This window comes from Pogona vitticeps, chromosome 2, assembly GCF_051106095.1.
Source record: "Pogona vitticeps strain Pit_001003342236 chromosome 2, PviZW2.1, whole genome shotgun sequence".
Lineage (NCBI taxonomy): Eukaryota > Metazoa > Chordata > Lepidosauria > Squamata > Agamidae > Pogona > Pogona vitticeps.
The window spans coordinates 234,062,516-234,087,280 of NC_135784.1; the positions used below are offsets into that span (position 1 = coordinate 234,062,516).

A 24,765-nucleotide genomic window follows, 5' to 3' on the forward strand; every position below is an offset into this window, starting at 1 on the left:
ACTCCAACCAAGATGGAAAAGAGGCAAAGGGTTAAAGCCTTACCCCCATCCCCATCATACTCCCATTGCATCAGAAAACTGTAATCACCCATTCCAAGCTAATCCAAATGAACATCACGTATCATTTGAAGCATTTTGTTATTCAGAAGAAAAATCAACCACTAATTCAACTCCATGTGCTCTAATTATTTTCACTGAATAAGATTGAACTATAGCACACTAGCTTTTTTAAAGCTACAAATTATTCTAAAGCCTTCAAGAATACAACTACAAATTAGTACTGTTACTGAAGAGCCCCTCTGCCAGGTTGAAAAGTGGCTAATCCACTGCAAGCTCCAGAGCGATAAGAAGGGAGTGCGGAGCCCACAGCAGCAGTGGAATGGTGAGTGGATGGTCTGGCTACAGGGGGCCGGACCCTTGCTATCTCCACCTCTGGGTGGAGATTCGTATTCTTATATGAATATAAATACCTCAATCTGTAATTACTGCTAATTTTGTATAATGCAGTTATATGGGTCAGTACCAAATTATAATTTTCCGCCCTTTCCTTGGCATCTAACACTGTAGGGGGTATAAGGCACAGTTTCACACACAAAGGAAGTTGAAACAGTATAGTAAAAAGCTAGACTTTATTGAGTTGTCTTGATGTACAATGATCAGCAAAATTTTAAAACAAGATTAACAATTGGGAAAAACTTAGACCTAACCTTGGATTAATCCAGTCTTAACAGAAGGGGAAGAATACAAGTAGTTAGTTAAGGTTAATATTTGGTTAAGTGTAAATTTCACATTGACTGGTTTAGACTCTGTAATGATGTGACACATCCTTCACCATATTCAATTCTTCCAAATGTGAAGTCTTTAATATCCCAGAGTAACAAGACCAGATTGAGGTAGTGCTTATCCAGAAGCCAGACAATCTGTATCCATTCTGCTCTCAGGTTGCAAGATCCAAGTAACACCCTGCGTTCCCCCAAAGTCATGAACACTATAAAGTCTGCCCAGCTTGTTCCTGGACTGAAATGAGAGGTCTTCTAAGACCTACTTGGGCATTACTCATCATGAAACAGCCAAGATACAAGCAGTATCACTTAGCCCTCCCACTCTCAGTTATTGCTTTCTTCATACATAAAGTAACGTATAAGAAGTTCTTGTTCATGTAGATAGATTCTGCACAAGCAAGGTCACTGATCTTTCCCATGTTCTTGGGTGCAGCCAGGCACTCTGCAACAGAAACCTCTCTCCTCCAGCTCTTTACATGAAGTAAACAATGGCAGAGGGGATTGAGCAAGAGACTCCTAGTAGTATTGGCTGCAGCCTGGTGAATAATGACTGAATAGGGCCTCAAGTCTGTATTTGACTCTGCCTCCCTCTTCACAATGCTTTTTAGCACCAATCCATTCTTCCCTGCACAAAGATGGCAGAACTCTTCTGGTCAACGGCATTTTTTTAACATATAGCACTAACGAAATTATTCAGATTATCACTAGCAATCTAGGAAAAAAATCTCAGAACTAGAATCAGATCATACTTGGAACTGCAGAAGTTACACTGGATGTTAGCAGGATGTACTATTAACGTCCATCTAGAGTTCTAGTATAATCATTAGAGAATCTTTAGAAGCCGTACTTAACTTTTGACAAAAAAAGGTCAACTTAAATCCTCCTAAAAGTCTTGTGTAAAACCTATACTTGAGTACTATTGTTTTATCCTATTAATTTAAAACAGGGTTCCCCCACCCAAAAACCAGTAATTTTGTAGCCTGTACCTCAATCACTAGGTGGCTATCCTGGTTAGCCATCACAAATTAGCAATATGCTATTTCTCAAACTGTAAAAGTTGTATGATATTGAAGCCTTTTATATTTTACTGCAATACCAGGTACAGCAACCTATTTCTCTTCTGTTGATTAAAAAAAGACATTAATTGGCAAACTCTCCTAGATAGTTACAGATAAGTACACCATGAAGCAGACACTTGTAAAATTCTGGCATAATCTCAACTGGATATAACTGCGTGTTCGACATGTCAAGCCAAACAATGAGTCAAATTATCCCATATTCCTTACAAGGACAATTTGAAATATAATGTCATACATGCATAATGAAATCCCACTTACTACTATACAGCTTCATTCATCCTACAGTGAATGTTTAAGTTGCCTGAAAATATCTGCTTCCATCCAAAAACAAGAACAGCCTTCCCCAACCTAGTGCCCTCCAGATGTTCTGGACTATAAACCCTATCATTTCCTGTCAATGGGCATGGTAGCGGAAATTGACAGAAGGTCTAATCAAAATATCTTGAAGGCATTAGGCTGGAGAAAGCTTACACAGAACTTCACACATGGATTACAGAGGCAGCAGCTGCAGCTCTAGTTCATCTCATGCAGGTACAACATAGTCACCTATATCATTTTTCTGATTTGTGAATAAAAATGTGACATAACTGTATTTTTCAATAAAATAAGAAAACAAATCCTGAATTATATTTAATGTTTTCTGAAGGTTCGTATGGATTGAAATAAAAAATTTTCAGCTATATTTGAGCAGTTTTTAATTTGAAAAACTAGAAAGCTATTTATTCATTTAAAAATAGAAAAAAATTAACACTATAGACATAACAGTTAAGGTATCTCCAAGTTTGTTACATTTATAACTTAACAAAGGATAAAAAAACAATAGAAAATAACACTGCAGGGAAGTTATTAGCTGTTTAAAATATAGCACACTCTCTAGGTGTAAAGAATGCTGAAGCAAATATACTGGTGTGAAATTTGACATTATCAACTACATAGATTTTTGGATAAACAGTCAGCATCCAATTGCTTACACCAGTATAAGTCAAACACTGGAAATTGCAGTGGCAAATTCGACACTAGTTAAGAAGTCAAAGTTTTCCTAGTCATGAACCAAGACACACTGCAGTTTACACCTTTTGATTTGCTTTATGCAGAAGCATAACAGATTTCTGACCATTAAGCTTTAATTTAGTATTGCAAAACAGGACTTCAAACAGATTTACTGATCAAGTCTATAAAAACTGAATTGCACACTATAAAATAGTTCCAGTACTTTCAGCAACAATTTCAAAGGTAATGTTATGAATCTATGTATACTCTGTAGTACTGTAACCCACCAATGTTTACACAGACACTTCATTTTATATGCCAAGTAAAAATCTCAGTATGTGTAAAGCAAAGCTGGTGCAGACATTTTTCTTTCTTTTTTGGTGTCATTGAGTTGTACCCAGATGTAATCATATTTGGAACCTACCTTCTGATCAGCAGACCTTGATCTTAAGAGGTCTCCTCTCAACATGACTAAGTCTGGATGGAGCCAATCCAGTTTACTTAATTATATCATGATGTTTCATAAAATCTTAATTGATAGAAATGTGTGCATGTTTCAATCAGTAACAGTAGAAAGCAGCTTAACTTCTCTAGCACAACTCCAAATGAGTTCATCCTTAAGAACTGGTGTTACTTGCAGTGTCAATCCAATATTTCTCATCTAGGGAATCATGTGGACAAATGTTTGTGTGGTTTAAGCAGTACAAGACAACTAACTGAAGTAATTTGCCCCCCTCCACACACAGGGAGTGGAGAGAAGTGTGAAATGTGTTATTATGCCACACCATGTTCCAACTGTATTTTGGCATTAAATTACAACAGAGAGGACTCTATGCAAATGGCACACTTCTAGATCTACTTAACTCTACCATGTATATGCTACCCATTGTGACAATCCATAGTTTACCATGTATACTTAATATGTCCGGTCCTTTGTTTATGAAAAACAGAAACTATTGGAAGCTTAATGAGAAGTTGGCATGACTTTGCTTAAGGTGAAAGTGATGATCATTAACAGAATGTCTTGGATCAGGCTGACTCTCTAAAGCAGAAGTTGATGGTGAAGTAACAGATATCTGAAGAGGGAAGATATACATCAATGTAAATAGAAGCAGCACATTTTGGCAAAATGTGTTAGTCATATTAGGAATTGTGCTCTCTTGCTTTTTTCATGCCAGAAAGTATAAACTAATCAGGATCTTAGCATTCATGTTTTTCAGTAAGATCTTAGTATCAAGTGTGGGGAATTTCACTTATTTGAGTTGAACACATCTGAATCCAAGTATTAACACATTAATACATTATACAATATTCCTAGACAATCACAAAAACACAAAGAACAAGTAAACTATGTAAGGCTTTAAAATAAGAAGCACAGTGTGTATTTGAGTATTACTTTCTTTACAAATTAGGCTACATTTTAGATCTATTTTATACTGTATTTTATTCAAGCAAAATGTATTCAAGGGAAAAGGCAACTTATTTTACTATGAGTTGTCAACATTCATTTCACTATACGAAGTACATTAGTAGAACTCTTGTAATAACTAAAAACAATTAGTCCCACACTCACGAACATTCAAATCAAAATCAGAAATGACAACTGCAACTTTGCATGTTTGCTGTACAAAAATGCCAGATAAATATTAGGATTTTTCTTATCTGCTTTATATGATTTCAAAATGGCCACAAAAAGACATTTCCCCCACCCTTACTAGTTTCAGAGAAACCACTGTGTTTAGTTGCTTTAGTATGAACCCCATTAATAGGCATGATTATAAAAGAATCAAGATTCTGTGCCTTTGTTTTGCAAACTAACAATGGCCAAATAAGCATTTGTGGTTATTAATGATTCAGGAAAAGTGAAACATTGAGAATAAGACATGAAGGATGATAAACGTATTTTCACTTTTTCCCTGTATAACAGGGCCTATAAATTCCAGTGGTTGCTTTAATTACTAATTCTTATCCTTCAAATGTAATGGCTATTGTACAACTGCTTCAATTATACCTGTGCAGCAGAAGAGGTCACAGTACAATCTGAGATGTTTTAAAAATATTGTATATAAATTTGTTTGATATGCTAAAGCATTTGGCAACACTTTTTTACAGTATTGGATTTTACATAATTAAAATGTCACTTTGTTTTCTATGATTTTTGTACATCTTAAGAAAAATGCGCAAATTGACTTAAATGTAGCCTAAGTAAACTTGCACAAAATTATATGAACAACACAAGCTTTCTGCCCTCATTTGTTGGTTCCAGTTAATACTGGTAATAAAACCTTCATCAATTAAGTTTACAAATCATCACCTGTACACATATGAAGGCAACTGACCTGATTTGAAAACAAAACCATCAGGTTTTATGCAGTGGCTGTCAAGATCTGCACTTCTGCAACAAAATTCAACTGCAAATAACTATATACAGCAATTTACAAGTTCAGCAGTTCCTGTGATACAAATTGTTTTAATCTTTCAAGGTACTGTCCATAAAGCTCAACATCATTGTGTCCAGCTCCTTCTACCCACAGAGGTTCCACGGGTCTTTGGCAGCGCTCATACAAAGCTAAGCCATGTGAAAAGTCAATCACTTCATCTTCAGTCCCATGGATTATTAATACCGGTGATGTTATTTTAGAGATCTTGTCAATGCTATATGAACATAAAAAAATAATCAGTATATGAGAGTGCACAACTTTACAAACAGCTGCTTAGGATTTATTTATGCATATCAACTTTAGATCAACTAAAATATTACCATTTTAAATAAATTCAATTATCAAAGTTGCTTGGGTGATACATAAAAAAGATACTTTATAATAGATCGATAGATGTTTGTAAAAGTGAATAATATGTGCTGGAAATTGAACAGGAGGAATGTATCCCCATTAGTTTGCTGGATCTCATGGCAGCCTTCATTACCATGAATCATGGTAGGCATCTGGGACACCCCACCACTTGGAGACACTGTAATTTGCTTTTTCTGGTCCTTTTTTGGAGAAACAAATTCAGAAAGTAGTGCTGGAAATATCTCTTTGGCCGCTGGACTGTAGGGCCTCTCGGAGTTCATCTTGTCCCCCATGCTGTTTAATATTAACATGGAATTGTTGAAAGATGTTTTCTGCTTTGAGGGTTCAGTGTCACTACTACACAGATATCACATAACTAACTCTCTTCTTTCTAGCTAATTCTAAGGAAGCTATTTTCAGTTTAAACCAGTGCCTCATGTCATTAATGGACTGGATGTGCCCCAACAAACAGACAAGGCAGAGGTACTTCTGGTCTGTCAAAAGGCTGATCAAGTTAGAGGACTGAGATTTAGTCTTGCTAGACAGCAGAACACTCCCCTGAAAATGTAAGTTTGCAGTTGGTGTGTCCTTCAGAATTCAATCCCAATGCTCGAACCTGGACATTCACGTTCCAACAGTAACCTGCAGTGCATTTGTACAGTTAACTGCACCCATCCCTGGAGATGTCATTTGGCCATAATGATGCAGGCCTTTGATTACTGTGCCAAAAACATACCAGAATGCAGCAGTCAGACTATCTAGCACATAACTATGTTATGATAGCTTAACTGGTTACCAGTTTCTGAGAACATTGTGAAGTGCTGGGCCCAGGCTATTTGAAGGGCAATATGCCTACTTGAGCTTTTGGTTCTCAAGGAATACTACATTCTGAGGGATGCCTAGTGGCAATGCAAGATAGGATTTTTCTGACAACTGTTTCTGGGTTCTGAAACTTCCTATAAAAGCAAACTAGACGGACATTGGGACTATAGAATGAGTTGTTCATTTGCTCCTTTTTCTCAGTAGGAAATTTTGCACAGTCCTGGATTCCTCTACAAATAAGAGACCTGTTTGAACCCAAACCACAGATGTGGAGCCAAGTCTAGATCAAGATTAGAGATGGCGTATTTGTATTCGTTTATGAATATCCCCCATCCCAGCTGGACCTAATGAGGGTCCGGCCCCTGGGACCAGATCATCCACTCACACATCCCGGTGCTGTGAAGGTACTGTTTTTCCCACCAATCTTGCCTAGAGCTCTGCTATTTCCCTGCTTCGCTGGCAACGCCAGGCAGGGGGAGGGAGGATGATTCTCCCTGCATGGCTGCTAAATGGCCAGCTGAGCAGGAAGACAGCAGAGCTCCCGGAGTCTGTGCCAAGAAGAGTGGGACCTTTGCGGTGCTGGGACATGTGAATCGACAGTCCGTTCCAAGGGGCCAGGCCCTCATTAGGTCCAGTTGGGAAGAGGATATTTGTATTTGTTTACAAATATGAATATCCCTATCTCTTATCAAGGTATTTTAAGAAGTATTTTTATTTAACACATATATTACTGCAAGACTGAAGCCAAAACTTTGCTCACAATCCAGGTTCAATCCCAGATAGCTGGCTTGAGGTTCAGACAGCCTTCCATTCTTCCAAGGTTGGTAAATTGAGTAACCAGCTTGCTGGGGGTGGGGGATAATGTGTAGCCTCCATATTAAATGGTAAACCACCCGGAGTGCTTTAAGCTCTATGGGGCTGAAGCAACATGCTTTTTTTTTTTTTTTTTGCTTTATTTATGGTAAAGTCTACTCAAATGGCACCACAGTGTCCAAACCTCTATGGCCAAAAGCCTATTGAGAAAACTGTTTATGTTAAGGAAAATGCAGTGGTTTTTTCCTCTCTGCTTCCCATCCCTTGCACTACTGCTTCCATGACTTAAGAAAGCAGAGAAATGTAATGGATAGACAATAGTGCAGGTACATGATGGTCTGCTCACACTGTGAAATGCAAGAGAATTCTGTCCTGTATATTTGGTTTAATGGCTTCCTTTTTGCTTTTAAGGAAGGAGTATTTAAAGAAGGTTAATCACTTCTTTAAACCTTTTAAAAGTATTACAGCTTACTTTGGGAATGCATCAAAGCAGTAGGTCTTCTTCGTGTCAGGGAAAGCTACTCGCATTCCTGAGGTCAGAGGAGAATGGAGAATTACAGCAGCACTTTCATAGCGAGCAGCAAGATCCACTGACGGCACTGTTCCTATGCTTTGACCATAGATAATCACATTTTCAGGGCGAATTCCATACCTGGAAAAGTAGTTTGAGTGTTAATGCAAAAGGAATAGATTCTATGAATATACATATTGGAAAACGCTGGAAGTACATTTCTTTGAAAATCTGAAATACAATTATTTCTCAGGTTTTTCATCCTATTTGACGAACTTGCAAGATAATACTTGAATTCCAAAAAAGCAAAGCTTGAATAGTTATCTGTAGACAAGTATTTTCAGATAGAATGTTCTGCTTCCAATACTCAACAATAGAAGCAGATGCTGTTCTTTAAAAAAATACGACTGAGACAGGGCACATTAAAATTATGTTTAGTATTTGCTTAACAGCCATTGGTTTTCCTCACATAACCTAAAGTGCCTATATAGCTTTCTGAAATTTCAGAATGAACAGTTTACAAATGATCTCTCACACCTTCCTAAAACTTAATTCAAAACCAGAATCTTTTTCAGATTACAGAACAGAACAAGCTTTATTGCTTAAAACCATAGGTCATCACAATATATCAATAGCAACACAATATATATACAGCACTGAAATTACATACATATATATATAAATACAAGAGGACATAGCTTCCCTCCTTTCTTAAGACCTTTGATGCTTGGTGTTTATTTTCTTTATGCCAAAGCAAATATTGCTACTTGATAGGTACAAAGTTGAGCGGGGGGGGGGGGGCTGTCTATCGCCCAAACGTCTAAAAATGACAGCATAAAATTGACTTCTGGGATACTCATTTAAAAGGCAACTTAATAATGGAAAACATCTTTGTCCTCTCTGGATCCACAAATACAGAATCTGATTACAAAAATGTACCAAAAGGGAAACTAAGTAAGATTTGCCCAGGATCCAAAGAAATATTCTAATAATTCCAAGTCTCCTAGAACAGTGGTCCCCAACCTTTTTCCCAACTGTGGACTGGTTCAGGGGGTTGGGGCGTCTGCAGGGGGCGGAGCTCGCTTGTGTGCATGTGCATGCCACGCTTGTGCACATGTGCATGGCACGCTCGTGAGGTGGAACACACTCATGCTTATGCACATGTCACGCTTATGCACACGTCACACTTATGAGCACATTACACCTGCACAGGGGGTACTCGCACGCCTGCGCACGGCAGGTGCAGAACGCGTTTGTGCATATGCGTGCGACGGTGCTTGTGGAGACACTTCCAGGGGGGAAGGAGATCTGTGTGTACAGCCCGGTCCTGGATAGGTCATGGATTGCTCCGGGTTGCGGACCAGGGTTGGGGACCTCTGTCCTAGAAGACACATGGTTAATTTCTCACCCTCCTCCCAAATTTTACATGATAAACCACTTTGGGCATTGAGAGGCATTTCAAACTGTTTAAGAAAAGAAAGTAGCTCTTTGTATATACATGGTCTGCTTAGGCAGAAATACATAGTGATACAGTATATGATTTAAAGGTTTATAAGTATTCTTGTTTATTTTTCTAAACTAATAAACTAGGTTTTACTTTACAATAGATAAGAAGAAAGTAAACCCAAAGTTCAAATCACAGAAAGCATTTGCCCTACAAGATATTTTACTATTTACTCTTTTTTTCCCTACACAGGTTTCAATTCTTAGCCTCTAATACAATACTACACTTTGTTTCCTTACTGCTTATTCAGACTTAATCCCCTACTGGTCCATTTAAAGCACTCTGAACCTTTAGTAAAGCTAGCAGTGGCATATTCAAATTATATATCTCCCAATCATCTTTTTTTTGTCAAAGGAATTAAAATTCATTTATATTGCATCCAATGTTAACCTAGTATGCTCTAGGACACTGTATCAAACCTGAAATGAATTTTCTGAAATAGGTTAGGTCTTGAAGACAATTTTATAGGTTCATTGTTCCAGTTAGATAGCCATGCCCTCTACCACATTACCACTAAGCATACTCAGGCCTTACTGGACCATTTTAGGGCTCTTTATCTTTTGGCTTTTAAAGAAGTTTGTTTGTTTCTGCAAATCTTGATGTTCCCCCAAGTCTTCCAATATCTTTCTTTAGTGTGTGCTGTTTTGATTAAATAAATAATGGCACTCACACACTGGAAATAGAGGTAATGTTTACACAACAATTCCGAAAAGCAGTAGTTTAAATCCAACTACTATCACAGAACATGGTGTGCAGTGCAGAGAACACATTGGTCCAGCTACAGCTGTGATTTTTATATATGTCTTTATCTAACAAAAGGTAACATTGTTACCTTTTAGTGAGAAAACACTCTTTTAGCCAGTTGGTACCAATGGCAACTCACTAAAAGGGTATTTTCTCACTAACCAATTCCTACCACTGCCTATATTCAACAATGTACCATTAATATCTTTTATAACAATTGTGGAAGAGGACATGCTTTGGGAAACTTATATGGAACTAGGACAAGGAAACTTCAACTATTTCCTATCCTTTATTAATACTGGTAGTCCTCAGTAGGAATTCAGCCAGAAACCCTTCAAATTACTTTCAATTACAGGGAGCTGTATTTTGGAATATGAGGGGAAATGGCATGGGAACTTGGGTGGGAAAAATTGCTCAGTTTTACTTAGTCTAAGTATGTGCAACAATTTAAAACGCAAATCCAGAGTCAGGTACAAAAGTGAGCACAACCAAACATGAAAGCTCCATTCTACCCTTTGTATTTTCAAGCAATCCAAAAAGTGTTAGAGCACTGCAGAAGATAAATACCTGGCAGCAGAAAGGTCTTAAAAATTCACCTGTGGATGATGAATGCAGAAATTAGTTAATCCCTGCATGCCTCAGAAATATAAGTAACCTCAGTGCATGTCTCCCTTAAATACAGAAAAACACCAGTCATCCAGTGTAGGGCAGATTTCCTACTGATTTGGCCAGAAAGATCCTTCCCAGTTGCTTGGAGATGTCAGATTTCTATAGAATATCTTAAGTGGAACCTTTGAGAGATCTACATTTCACATTCCACCAGTGGCATTAAGAAACAAGGAATTCAATACCCAGCAAGGGCCAGACACCAATTGCCTCATGGTAAGCAGATGAATGGCAACATTTCTTTCAGTCTTCATGACTCACACTCTACTACAAATTGCTACAATTCTATTTCCAAGCAGGAGAAAAGACCAATGTGCAATTTTATCATGAATGGTCCAAAATAATGTTCACAGAAGTAGAGCGTTCATTCCTTCATTTAGACAAGCCACTAAGGAACAACTGCCTCTTCCATTATTTGTAAAAAAGTAAGGAGAAGCAATAACAACTCCCCTCAAAGAAGTACTGAAATAGATGAACTAAAAAAGTATAGCAAGGGAAAAGGTAAAGTAACAAGACTATGGTAAAGTGAATCCATATTTAAACACCATATCTTTAATTTAAAGATCAACAGACTAAAAATAGGGAGAAGAAAATCTTATAGTGATCTGTAAGGTCTTATAGCATATATTGCTGCTTTTTAGGAATTCAGAGGAACTTCATTTATTTAAGTATGTCCTCTTTATTTCAAATAACTTCTTAATTTGCAGATGTCTCTCCATCACACCAGAGTATTTTTGACTTTTAAAAGCATTTAAATATTAAATACTGTACTGAAATGTCTCACAAAACAGTAATATACTTTCTAAACACATGAATCAGCAGCAGGCTGAGTTTCAGTAGAAAGCCTTATTTCTTTCTGCCAATATAAATCTATCAGTTTTATTCAATAAAATCAGGAATTTATTAATAGCCTTTCGCTACTAATATAAAGTGTCACTTTCAGTTGCCACATCAGTATTTGGTAGTATTTTCCTTTTCTCCCTGGTAACCCAAGTAATTATGAGCAGACAATTAGTATTCAAAAAGTCTCTCGCAAAGAAATTAAATGAAGGATTTTTGCAAAGAATGCTGGAACATTTTATATATGCACACAATTTTCCCCACCAAAAATCTCTATTTACCTTGTTCTAAGAGCTACCCAAGCAGCATCGATGTCAGCGTATAAATTCTTCTCTGTTGGTTTTCCAGAACTGGCTCCATATCCAGAATAATCATATGAAAATATGTTGCAATTAATCCGTGAACCAAGTCCTATGTAAAAGCTGCTCATCTGACCCAAGTCAACAGCATTCCCATGAGAGAACAGCAAGGTATACTTGGCATTAGGAGAACACCGTACAAACATACAGGCAATCCTGTTACCTTTGCTGGTTCTAGTCATGAAACATTCAATAGCATCTTTTTCTCGAGAAGAGTACTGCCAGTCTGCTCGTTCAGAAAGATGTAGAGTCCAACGACTCCCACTTTCATCACACATCAGTGTATAAGTAGGGTCGGGAGGCAAAAATGCCAGTTTGGATGCTATTTTCCCTGGACATGGTGGACAACAGAAGAGGCAGCACAGTTCACTAAAAGAAAGATTATTCATCTTCCAATCTGAAATAAGAAGAAAAAAGTGTCAGTTTCTAGGACAATTTATGTTCAATAAACATGTTCTTAAATAACAATATACCAAGAATCTTTTTTTAAAAAGTTGGGATGGGAGAATCTGAGAGAACACTGTGTACATTTTCAATATAAAATAAAGTGTTGATACTTAATATCCAAAGCTAAACAATCAATAAAACACTTATCAGGTATTCTGAACTTAAACTCTATTGGGTCACAGTTCACAACTTGGTTCGCGGTAGCATTAGTGTGGTAACATTAAGGAAGCCCAATTTGCTATTTTAAAATGTCAAGAAATGTAATTCAAACATTTATTCTCCAATTTCCATAACTGTTATGTCACCATATTTCAAATATTATGTAATATTGCTAAAAATGCTGACAATGTTACTTTTAATGTCCACAATCCTACTGAGGCTTTCCACTGCCATAAGTGTAACTGCATAAATCATGGTGGCAAATTCCTGCTAATTAACAAGTCACCATTCACACTCCCAGTTGCATACCAAATCAAATGATGAGGAACATGAGTGACAATTTGTAAATTAAAAGCAATTCACCATCATGATTTACGCAACTATACTTACACCAAAGTAAATCCACAGTGGCCAAATCCAATGCTTAGTCACAAGTAAGTCCTATTAGTAAAAGTCTCATTTAATCAATGAAACTTACAAAGAAGTTGATTCACCAAATCCCCACTAATTTATCAACCCTACTCTAGTTGTGACTTACTACAGTACTGGATTTCGACCAATAGGATTCTGGCCAGGGGGTCATCTCCAGGCTCTGATCAAAGACATATAAAGAAATGTACTGTATATACAGTATATCACAGGAGTACACCCCCTCACATTTCATAAATATTTTAGTATATACTTTCATGTGACAACACTGAAGAAATGACACTTGGCTACAATGTAAAGCAGTGAGTATACAGCTTGTAGAACAGTGTAAATGTGCTGGCCCAAGTAGGTGTTTTCACTCCCTGGTGTCATGAGACCCATTAGTGTCACAAGTCTCAGGTATGAAGGGGGAACAGGTGTTATCGCTCTCACTCTCAGACTGGTCACTGGAAGTTCCACATGGCACCTCATGGTAATGAACTATCTGAGTATCTGATAAAACAAATTGTTGCTCAACATAAAGATGGGCTAGCTATAAGAAGATTGCCCAAACCCTGAAACTGAGCTGCAGCACGGTGACCAAGACCATACAGCAGTTGTTATCAGGACAGGTTCCACTCAGAACAGGCCTCACCATGGTCGACCAAAGAAGTTGAGTGCCTGTGCTCAGTGTCATATCCAGAGGTTGGCTTTGGGAAATAGATGTACGACTGCTGCCAGCATTGCTACAGAGGTTGAAGGGGTGGGGGTCAGTCTGTCAGTCCTCAGACTATAAGACGCACACTGCATCAAATTGGTCTCCAGGGCTGTCATCCCAGAAGGAAGCCTCTTCTAATGATGATGCACAAGAAAGCCCACATACAGTTTGCTGCGGACAAGCAGACTAAGGCCATGGATTTCTGGAATCATGTCCTGTGGTCCAATGAGGCCAAGATAAACTTATTTGGTTCAGATGGTGTCAAGTGTGTGTGGCGGCAACCAGGTGAGGAGTACAAAGACAAGTGTGTCATGCCTACAGTCAAGCATGGTGGTGGGAGTATTATGGTCTGGGACTGCATGAGTGCTGCAGGCACTGGGGAGCTACACTTCATTGAGGGAACCATGAATGCCAACATGTACTGTGAGATACTTAAGCAGAGCACGATCCCCTCCCTTTGGAGACTGGGCTGCAGGGCAGTATTCCAACATGACCCCAAACACACCTCCAAAACGACTACTGCCTTGCTAAAGAAGCTGAAAGTAAAGGTGATGGACTGGCTAAGCATGTCTCCAAACCTAAACCCTACTGAGCATCTGTAGGGCATCCTGAAACGGAAGGTGGAGGTGTGCAAGGTCTCTAACATCTACCAGTTCTGTGATGTCATCAGGGAGGAGTGGAAGAGGACTCCAGTGGCAACCTGTGAAGCTCTGGTGAACTCTATGCCCAAGAGGGTTAAGGCAGTGCTGGAAAATAATGGCTACATAAAATATTGTCACTTAGGGGTGTACCCACTTTTGTTACCAGTGATTTAGACATTAACGGCTGTGTGTTGTGTTATTTTGAGAGGACAGCACATTTGCATTGTTATACAAGCTGTATAGTCACTGCTTTACATTGTAGCCAAGTGTCACTTCTTCAGTGTTGTCACATGAAAAGATGTACTAAAATATTTAAGAAATGTGAGGGGGTGTACTCACTTCTGTGATATACTGTACCAGTTTTCATGCTCAAGTTAGCGTACAAAAATGTTAAATATTAATTTGATAAGGTATCTGAACGAAAACAGCCAGAAGTCAACAAAACGTATGTAGCTTGCCCAGGGACACACAGGCTAGGTCTTCTTACAGGATCCACTGTGGGGAATCAGACATCCAACCTCTGAATACCTTATATCTAAGCCAAAGAGCTATTCGGCCAGCTAACTGTTCCGTTAAGTCAATTCTGACTTATGGCAACACTTTCCAAGGTTTTGTAGACAGAGAATATTCAGAAGCTGTTTACCATTCCCTTCTTCTGAGGGCATCCTGGGATTGTGCATCTAGTCCACAACCAGATTCCAACCTCCAATCCCCTTTCCTTATTCCGGCAAACTCTGGAAGAAGCAGTGCAAAAAGCTGTGCTTCCATCTTCAAATCCCATATTTTTGGCATGAAGGAAACTGTGCAAACAGCATCACTCTAAAGCAAAGCTGTACTTTCTGGAGGACTCTGGAAGTAAGAATCTCCTTTAAAACAAAGCCCACGTGCTCTGTGTACCATATGTGTCTAGTGAAAACCTGGGCATTATAAGATTGTATATCATCTCCCCAATGCTGTTTAACATCTATATGAGGCCGCTGGGTGGGGTCATCAGGGGGTGTGGAGCCCGGTGTCATCAGTATGCCGATAATACTCAGCTCTACATCTCCTTTCCACCTACCGCAGGAGAAGCCGTTCTGTCCGTTCAGCGCTGCCTGGGGACCGTACTGCAATGGATGCAGGAGAACGGGCTGAGGCTGAACCCGGACAAGACGGAGGTACTAAGGGTGGGTGCCCCCACAGTCGGGAACTTGGGAAACTCCCTCTCTTTTTGGGGGGGTGACCCTTCCTGCGAAGGATGGGGTCCGCAGCTTGGGGATCCATCTTGACCCGGCGCTCACTATGGAATCCCAGGTGACGTCGGTGGTCCGAACCGCCTTTTACCTTCTCAGGCGGGTGGCCCAGCTGCGGCCCTATCTTGATGTTGGGGCGCTCACCACTTTGGTGCACGCGCTCGTAATCTCAAGATTAGACTACTGTAATGCGCTCTACGTGGGGCTACCTTTGAGGCTGCTGCGGAAACTTCAGGTGGTGCAGAATGCGGCGGCCAGACTCCTTAGTGGGGTGAGAAAATTCCAACATATCTCACCCACTCTGGCCGCACTGCACTGGCTGCCCATCCGATTCCGCATCGACTTCAAGGTGTTGATGCTCACGTACAAAGCCCTAAACGGTTTAGGGCCTCGATATTTGGCGGAACGCCTTCTACCACCAAGTTCTACCCATGTCACTCGCGCGAGCCAGGAGGTGAGGTTGAGGAGCCTAACGCCGAGGGAGGCCCGGAAGGAAAAGACAAGAAGTCGGGCCTTCTCGGCGGTGGCTCCTCGCCTCTGGAACAACCTTCCCCCGGACATTCGCGCGGCCCCCTCGCTGGGTATTTTTAAAAAGCAATTAAAGACAATGATGTTTTGGCAGGCCTTCCCCCCCACCCCCCCTTAGCTAATCCTGATTTTCCTTTTTTCTTTTTCTTAGTGTATAATTTCATGGTTGAAAGTTTTCTTCTTTGTAAATTCGTTTTTAGTTATTGTTGTACCCCTGTTGTGAGCCGCCTAGAGTGGTCTATTGACTAGATAGGCGGGATATAAATAAAATAAATTTAAAAATTAAATTTTTTTTTAAAAATTAAAAATTTAAAATTTAAATTGTACAACTGCAACTATAAATAAATCAAAGGCTAAATTATGAAACAGTTCTTCAATAGAGGGATCATCAGTGTAATTGTTAAATCAAATGATTACCAAAATGAAGAACCAATCAGTACAAGTCACGAAAAGTATTATTCAAAATTCAACTGTATTATTGGGCCACAAAATTCAACAGTGCGGAGGCTGCTGAAGAAGCATTAAAAAGATAAGAAGCATATGAAGCGTGTGTTCATACCCCATTTAACCTCTGGAGGGAGGACGATAGGGAGAGCTTCATTTAAAGACCTTGTCTGACCAGACAGTCAGTATGTGAATTTGTTACAGTTCAAGAATCCTCACCTCAAACAATACAAGACTTTACAGGTCAACACTCATACTTTAAATAGATAACTTAGGAATGTCAATATGACTGCCATATTTCTAATATGGCAAATTTCTGAACCATTTTCACAGGAAGCTGCATGTTCAATGTACTGCAATAATCTTGTTTGAATATTGTTGTTGTTCTGTGCCATTGTGTCAGAACTAACTTATAGCAACCCTAATTGGGCTTTCAAGGTAAATGAAACATTTAAGGAGTGGTTTTAACAAATTCACACCCACAGGGAGTTTCCATAGCTGAGCAGGGATTTGAACCCAGATTTCTTGAATATTATTTCTGTTGAATATTACTAGAATCCTCTATGTATCTGATATTTGACAGAAGTACAAGGCTGTGTCAAAGAGGCTGCACACTCTATTTATTACCTTTTAAACCAACTTTGTGGAAATATTTTTTAATGTGTGTTGCTTTACAAGGTACTGTATTTTGTACAATACTGTATGACCAACAAGGGGTCTCCAACTTTTAGAATTTAATACAGTGTTCTGGGCCCTGTTATGGTGTATGTGTATTCATAAAAAGGCTGCCACAATGGATATGCCTACTCACAAGCACCAGTTTTACAGGAAAACAAATAATTGAGGCCAAAACAAAAGTTGCCTGAAACAAGTAAAGGCAGAGGTGGGATATAAGTTTCAAAACTCTTGACAATTTCTCTGAATTGTTTTCTTACCAAAAACAACTTTCATAGAAGACAACTTACAAAAGTTAAAAGAGAACTATTAATCTAAGATCTAAATATATGATAAAGATGAGGGGAAGGAATATGCCATTTTGATTTTTTCGGACTCCCAACTCCGAGAATTCGCCAAGAATTCCCTTGAAATTCTGGGAGTTCCAGCCCACAGACTTATACCTGCAGACATATATATTTCTTTCATCTAAAACAGGGGTCTCCAAACTACAGGCAGAAACCCCCTGTGAATTCATATTGCTTCTGTACCATTCGGAGAAACAGATCCTCACAGGGAGGAAGAGACCAAGATATTTCAACCAGAATCCTGTTGGTTAAGACATTTAACTAACTGCTGATAATTACCACTAACTAATGAGGCATCAGTCACACTGAAGTACGTGTCCCAGTATGCTACAGGTGCATGCCTAGAGTTCCAAACAATGCCTCATGAGTTAGTGGCAACTGATCACAGCAAATTACAAGCAGGTAAATTGCCAACATCATTCTGGCTAATAAAAGCAAATGATTTGAATTAATGTGAATTATGCATTGCTTAATTAGATGCACCAATATCTATCTATCTATCTATCTATCTATCTATCTATCCATACCCCGCCTATATGGACAACGAGACCACTCTAGGTGGCAATATACGTAGTCTTCATATGTTGGAAAACTGATTTTGTCCTGTTTTTCTATCAAAATCATCTTCTTTTACTACTAGTGCTGGTTTAGTATCTCTGTCTACAGATCCTCACAGGAAGGAAGAGACCAAGATATTTCAGAAGATTATCCAGCCTCCCAAGATGGAGTTTGACAACTCTGAAACTACCAGTACTTCAAATCCTCTTATGTGGCTACACAAATGACATAACGTTTGAAGGTAAAAGGCCCCAAGTTACAAAATCACTATGTATAACTCTGAATGCAACTGATAATGTTGATGGTGATTTCTTAACTTGGGCAATTCAGTCCCAACACCTATCCTGCTTATGCTACACTAGGTAAGAGGATTGGGCAAATACCAAAAACTATACATACTGAAAAAGGCAAATAGCATTTGGGGCTGCACTGGCATACAGGCTATAATCTATGAATATTTTTATTTTGATAATGTCCTTAACAGGAAGTATGTTAAGCAGAAATGTGACTAATTTACCTCATTGAATAAGTTTGCAACAATTCAAAACTGGCTGGGGCTTAAGGCAGCTGTGGTTCTAAACATCTAGGGCAGTGCTTCCCAGCCTTTTTCAAGTTGTGACTTTCATTTATAACAGCCAAGTAACATGTGACTACCACCATGTTTGCATAAAAAGGGATTTTTAATGGAGTAAAGTCATAGAGGTCTCTTCGTATGAATACACATGTATGCTAATTTTAATATCCTGCTCTGAAAGGCCAAGAAAATTATTTAACAAGGGCTATAGCACATATAAGGTGACCCGTAACTGCTGAGAAAACACTTTGTGATCCCCTTGGGCAGGGCCACAACCCCCAGGTTTGGAAACACCAATCTAGAGCTGGTGTATCCAAACTATGGCCCATGGGCCACATCCATCCTGCCTTGCTGTTTTATCCAGCCCATTCCCTTAAACCCGTGCAGGTGCATGGGGGGGGGAGGCATGCATGCATGTGGGGGCATGTGGATGGGCAGGCAGGCACAGGGGTGCGAGTGCACATATTCCTGTTCCTTCCGCCATCTAAGATGTTTAAAGTATCCAGTGTAGCCCTCAGGGTCAAATTTTTGGAGACCCCTGACCTAGAGTTGGGGTGGCTAATTTAGATACATGTATGTTTGTGGAAATAATTATGTTTTCTTTTTTTTTAACTTGAGTGAATTAATCATAGGCATTATGTCTTTAGCAAACAACTATTGCTATGCCAGAACAGATTAAAACCTCAGCTGAACTCTAACTTTAGCTCATTCTATTTCATTTGTTGAGGCATAATGAGTAATATATGATCTCATAGTTCTAAGAAAATCTAGGAAATGTCTAACACATACTGATCTCCTGCACTCTACATAACATGGGAATTCTGCTAATTCTGAATGTGCTCACTTACCTACGAATAAGATACACCCATGTAAGACCTTGCTCCTAGAACACTGGTAAGCAACTGACTTATCTAAAAGGCTACTTTGATAAGGAAATGAGAAGCAACTGATCAGTTTTTCAGCATCTAAACCAAGGGTAGTCCTAAATGTACAGTATTCTACATCTGACTCTTGCTTCTTTTTATAGGTCCCCAATACAGTACTTGTCAAATCACAGGAAGCACTTTAGATGGCTTATATCTCAAGTCTATATCTGGGCCTATGTTTAAAAAGACTTATTTGAACTTCTTTTTTTAAAAAAATCTTGGGTATGGGTATAATGTAATTTATGCAGAAACAGAAATGGAAATTTCATAGTGTCAGATCATAACTGTTTAAATTTTATAGAAAGATAATTCACAACATTTCAATACATGAACATTATTAAACTTGTATTTATTGTATATCTGTAGATATGCTCTAATGCAATTTTCTAACCTGAAAGAAGCTATTGTTTAAAGTAGCTTCCCAAAACAAAGATAGACAACTCAAGTTACTGCACTGCACATATTCATTTAAGCAATTCCTGCACCACAATCTTACTATTCCTTCAGAAATATTACAGTTGTCATAGTAACTGAGAAGCTGAACTTAATTTTGGCTGATTGAGCACAGACGAACAAAGTTTCATACATAATACTGTTGTCTTTGGAAAAGGGCTACCCACAACTATCTATCTTAAACTTCCATATAACCCACAAATGGAAAGTAGCATTCATAACCAGCCAGAACTATTTACACTATCAACAACATACATAAAAAGCATAAGAAAGCAAGCTTTGTCTGTTTATTGCTTATTTCCATCATGTAATTATGCCAAAGGTAACAAAGTTATTATGCAAAGTAAGCTTAGAGCAGCCCTCTGCAACCTGGTGCTTTCCACAAGTTTTGGCCTACAACTCCCATAATCCCATATCCCATGCTGGCTGGGGCTCAAAAGTAGTAGTTCTAAACATCTGGACAGCACTAAATTGGAGGAGGTTGGCTCAGATACCTGTTAGCTTAAAATATAAACACTCCCAAATCATCAGCATAAAATTTCATTGCAGAACCACGTTTTGAACTAGTATTATGTTATTTATAAAAAAAACCAAAGCATGATGTATTGTGGTACCTTTAAAACTAACGTTTACTTCAATATGGGTTTTTCTGTGGATTACAATCAATTTTCTCAGATACATGGAGTATGTCTAAGGATAGGTTTTGCAGCTCATGAAAGATCACATGAAATTCATCTTAAAATTGTCACAAAGCTCCAGGCTTTGTTTCTTTAGGGTTTTCTCCCTAGTGTGCGTAGAAATACAGCTTATTTTGTCTAAACAGCATATGTTTTTTTTAAAAAACAAGGTAGAGGCCATCCACTGGGATCCTGAACGACATATTTCATCAGTAGATCAAGGTGAGTTGTCCACTGCACTGGCTTGTTCAGTTAAACTATATCAGTTTCAGACTGTGATCTCATCCACAGTTGACAGGGTGCTGAAAAGCTGTAAGACCACCACAATCTCTCTAGATCTTTGCTCAGTCTAACTTTTAAAAGTTGCCATGATAATAACATAATTAGCCACCTCAGTGATCAGTGTGTATTTTCCCGAGAGCCTGGCTTCCCCGCCACTCAAGGAAATGCTCATTAGGCCCACCAAAAAAAAAAAAAGATGGAGGTCCTCCAGATGGGTGCTCCTGTTGGTTGTGAATTGGGTGACTCTCTCGCCTTTTGTGGCACTACTCTCTCTGCGAAGGATGAGTTGTGTGGCTTGGGCATTTCACTGGACTCAGCGCTGTCAATGAACACCCAAATAGCATCTGTGGTCCGTTCTACCTATTTCCATCTTAGGTGGATTGCCCAGCTCCTCTCATACCGTGACACCAGGTCCTTCACCAAATTGTTTCATGCACTGGTAGTGTCAACAATAGAGTGCTGTAAAGCTCTCTACATGGGGTTACTTATAAGGCTGCTACAAGAATGTCAGCAGGTCCAGAACATGGCAGACAGGCTGCTAAGTGCAGCCAATAGATACCAACATATCTCCTTAATTCTGGCGTTCTTACAATGGTTACCTGTTCATTTCCACCCCAGCTTCAAGACAATGGTGTTAACCTATAAAGCCCTAAATACTTTGGGACCTCAGTACATGGCAGAATGCCTATTCCCAACTGGGAGTGCCTGTCCTACTCACACTTTCCAGGCAGGACAGCTGAGGATGCTGACTATGAGATAGGCCTGCGAAGAAAAATACAAGAAATTGGGCCTTCTTTGCAGTTGCTCCTCAGCTGTAGAATCAGTTACCATCTGCTATTTGCCTGGGTCCTTCTTTGGGTACTTTCAAGAAACAACTTCAAACTTGGTTATTTCAACAGACATTTCAAATTACAGTATGCCACCTACTAAGCCCACCTAGTCTGTAGTTACAGCCAAAATACTGTAATATTAATGCCAACTCAAATGTTTTAGTTGTCATTTAGAAAACTGTAGAATGTATTTTAATTGTTTACTCATTTCTATAATGCATTTTTTATGGTTAAGGTGTTTTTATGATTTTTTTCTCCCTGAAGTACACTAATGTGGTGATCAAGGTGACTGGCAAATGAAGACGTTTAGTGAATAATTAGTGAGTGGATGTTAAATATGCCAGGTTCCTCCAACTGCTTTCTATGTGAGAACTGGATGAGGAACATCCTTTCCAATAGAGAGCTTCTCCACCATTTGAAAAGGATTATCCACTGGCTTTTTTCACCTACTAATATAAAGAGAAATTGAGCACTGCAAGTGCTGACCAAGCTTCATCTCATGTTTGTTGAACAATATTTCATTACGGTGATGTTTATGAATTTTTTGCTGAGCCAATTCCAATATATTTCCTCTACAAAATACTGTCTGGGAAAGAATTCACATGTAAAAAGCATTCACTGCATTGTCCATCGGTATTCCACAGATATTCTTCCCTAAAATGCACAATATGGAGACTCCTGGAAAGCAACTGTAATGAACAATATCCATATGACTTAAGTAAATACTCTGTGCTATTTCCTTGTAGTCAAGTTTCTTTAGAATGCCAATGAAGTAATCATCAGCATGGAATGTCAGAGTCACAAGGGTGCCAACAACAGGTCATTCCAAGTTGGGATTTAAATATAACGAGAATACTATTTCTGTTAAGCAAGCACAGCTTCTGCAGATATAAATATATATAAATTGTGGTACCTATTTGGCCACCACAGGACACATTGAAATAATGTGAAACAATGAGAAATGTTTATCCAAAAAAAGAAAAGAAAAAAAGAAATAAAGAAAAGGATTTCCCCCCCATCTCCCACCCCTGTCCACCAAAATCTGGTAACCATATCTGAAGTTTAGTGTGAACTGGCAAGTAAAGGTTTGCTGTATAAAATGAATAGCGCATAATAGAAGCCACATTTAACACCCCCTTACTTATCTTGACAGAAACCCTACAAGTCACCTGCCCCCATAGAACATGTGACCAAGAGTTAATTTTAAGGGGAAGAACAAACTCAACAGTAATCAAAGAACAGAAGAGCCATGTCTCTCAGAGTGCAGCTGAGTCAGGATGTTGCATTTACATATGCCAAAGCAACACACTATAGCATTTTTTGTTAAAACAGAACACAATCTACCCATTCATGACAACTGAAATGTCACATTGTGTGTATTTTACCATCTCTGATTGGTACCCCTTTGCGCCATCACAAGGCTGAGGCTTAGGAATGAACCTCAAAACAACTGATAACCAACATGTTTTCTTGCTCATTTTTGCAAAGAAACAAAACAAACCAAAAAAAAACCAACCCCAACAAAACAACAATTTACTTACAAATGTACTCTCTCCCAAAAATTTGCAAAATCAAATCTTTATTTAGATTTTAAGAAATGAAATACAACACTCCTGGAAAGGAGTACGGTGGCAGGAAGACTGGGGTGGGGAGAAGTAAGGGGAAAGAAAAGCTTTGTTCAGAAATAAAGCCTCCACTACTGGCCTCCTTTCTATCCCTTTAGAACAGTTTGCTTTTCATACTGCTTTCCCCCAAAAGAGCTGCCTCGCATACAAATGAGACATCTCTCACACTGTAGATCCTTCCTCCAACCAGAGTCATCTATATCCTTCTCCAGCAGTAGCAGACCCCCCCCCCGCCCATCACGTACCCCTTCCCTGCATCCTGCCTTCTCTGTGTCCTAACAGGGCGAAATCAGAGGGCAAACACGGGGGCAAGGTTCCCGACTCGGCCTCGTTATACAGACCAGGATCGCAGAAGGTCCAGCTAGAGGAGATGTATCACCCGCGCCTTCTCTACTGCAGAGGGAAGAAGTCGGTGGTCTCATGGAGGGTGTGGGAAAGGGGCGGGGGGGGGAAGGAGAAGAGACGACACTGCGCGCGCGCACACACATCCCTCCCAAAACCTTCGCGAGCCACCAGCAAGCAGGCAGCCCGCACCCCCTCCCCCGCCTTCAACCGCGGCGGAAGCGCTTTGAGAGGGCAACGCCAGGTGAGAAGGTGGCGGTTCCCAGGCGCTCTCCCAACTCCCTCCCGGCTGTTTTAGTTCCGCCTCATACACACACTACCCGTTCTAGCCAGGCCCGAGGCCGCCGCCGCTACTTTCCTCCCCACTTCCACACAACCCTTCTCTCGCAATGGCTCACCCGCGGAGGAAGGGGAGAAACGGGGCAGGGAGAGGATTCTGGTTTTTCTTTTTTTTTTTAAAGGCGGCAGCGGCGGCAGCGCCGAAGGCATACCACTCACCTCTCAGCTCGCGCCCGGCAAAGAGCGCGCGGCCGCGTCCAAGTGCCTCAGCTGGGCGGCGGCGGCGGCGCGCTTGGGCGCTCGTTCGCGGGCTCTGGCACAGAGCCGCTCTTCACCCACTCACGCGCCCGGCCACCTTCTCTCCAAACGGCCCGCGCCGTTCGAAAGGGAAGGAGACGGTTATGCTGAGTAACCGCCGAGGCTCGCGCTCCAGCCCCGGGCCTTAAAGCGCCGGCTCCCAGTCACTCGCTTCCCCCTCAGGACGAGGGCGGGAGACACCAGCGCCGGGCACGTGAACCGAACAGACAGAGCACGGCCGCTGAGGACTACGGCCTGAGCGCCACCGTTTCTCCCTCCCACCGCCACCTCTCTCTCTCTCTCTCTCTCCCAAGTGACTGAACGGGGCACGAAACAGAGAAAGGCTGCTCTGTACGAGCCTGTCCAGAGAGGCGAAAGGGCGGGGCCAAACTCTCGCTGACCGGCAGCTCCTGGAGAACCG

At 40.0% G+C, this 24,765-nt stretch overlaps 1 protein-coding gene across 3 annotated transcripts; it reads right to left on the bottom strand.

Moving 5' to 3' along the window:
• Positions 1-612: 612 nt before the first annotated feature.
• Positions 613-24,403, bottom strand: ABHD17B (abhydrolase domain containing 17B, depalmitoylase). 3 transcript variants are annotated; one of them, XM_020798615.3, is made up of 4 exons: positions 24,267-24,403; positions 11,825-12,299; positions 7,751-7,930; positions 613-5,506 (listed from the first exon to the last, which is right to left on the bottom strand). In XM_020798615.3, the coding sequence occupies exons 2-4, from the start codon at positions 12,289-12,291 to the stop codon at positions 5,287-5,289; spliced, it is 867 nt and encodes a 288-aa protein (XP_020654274.1). In that variant the 5' UTR covers positions 12,292-12,299; positions 24,267-24,403; the 3' UTR covers positions 613-5,286. The 3 variants fall into 3 exon arrangements, with proteins under 3 accessions (XP_020654274.1, XP_072848314.2, XP_020654276.1); XM_072992213.2 differs by having other exon boundaries at positions 24,167-24,276; XM_020798617.3 differs by lacking the exon at positions 24,267-24,403 and adding an exon at positions 23,768-23,970.
• Positions 24,404-24,765: the final 362 nt, after the last annotated feature.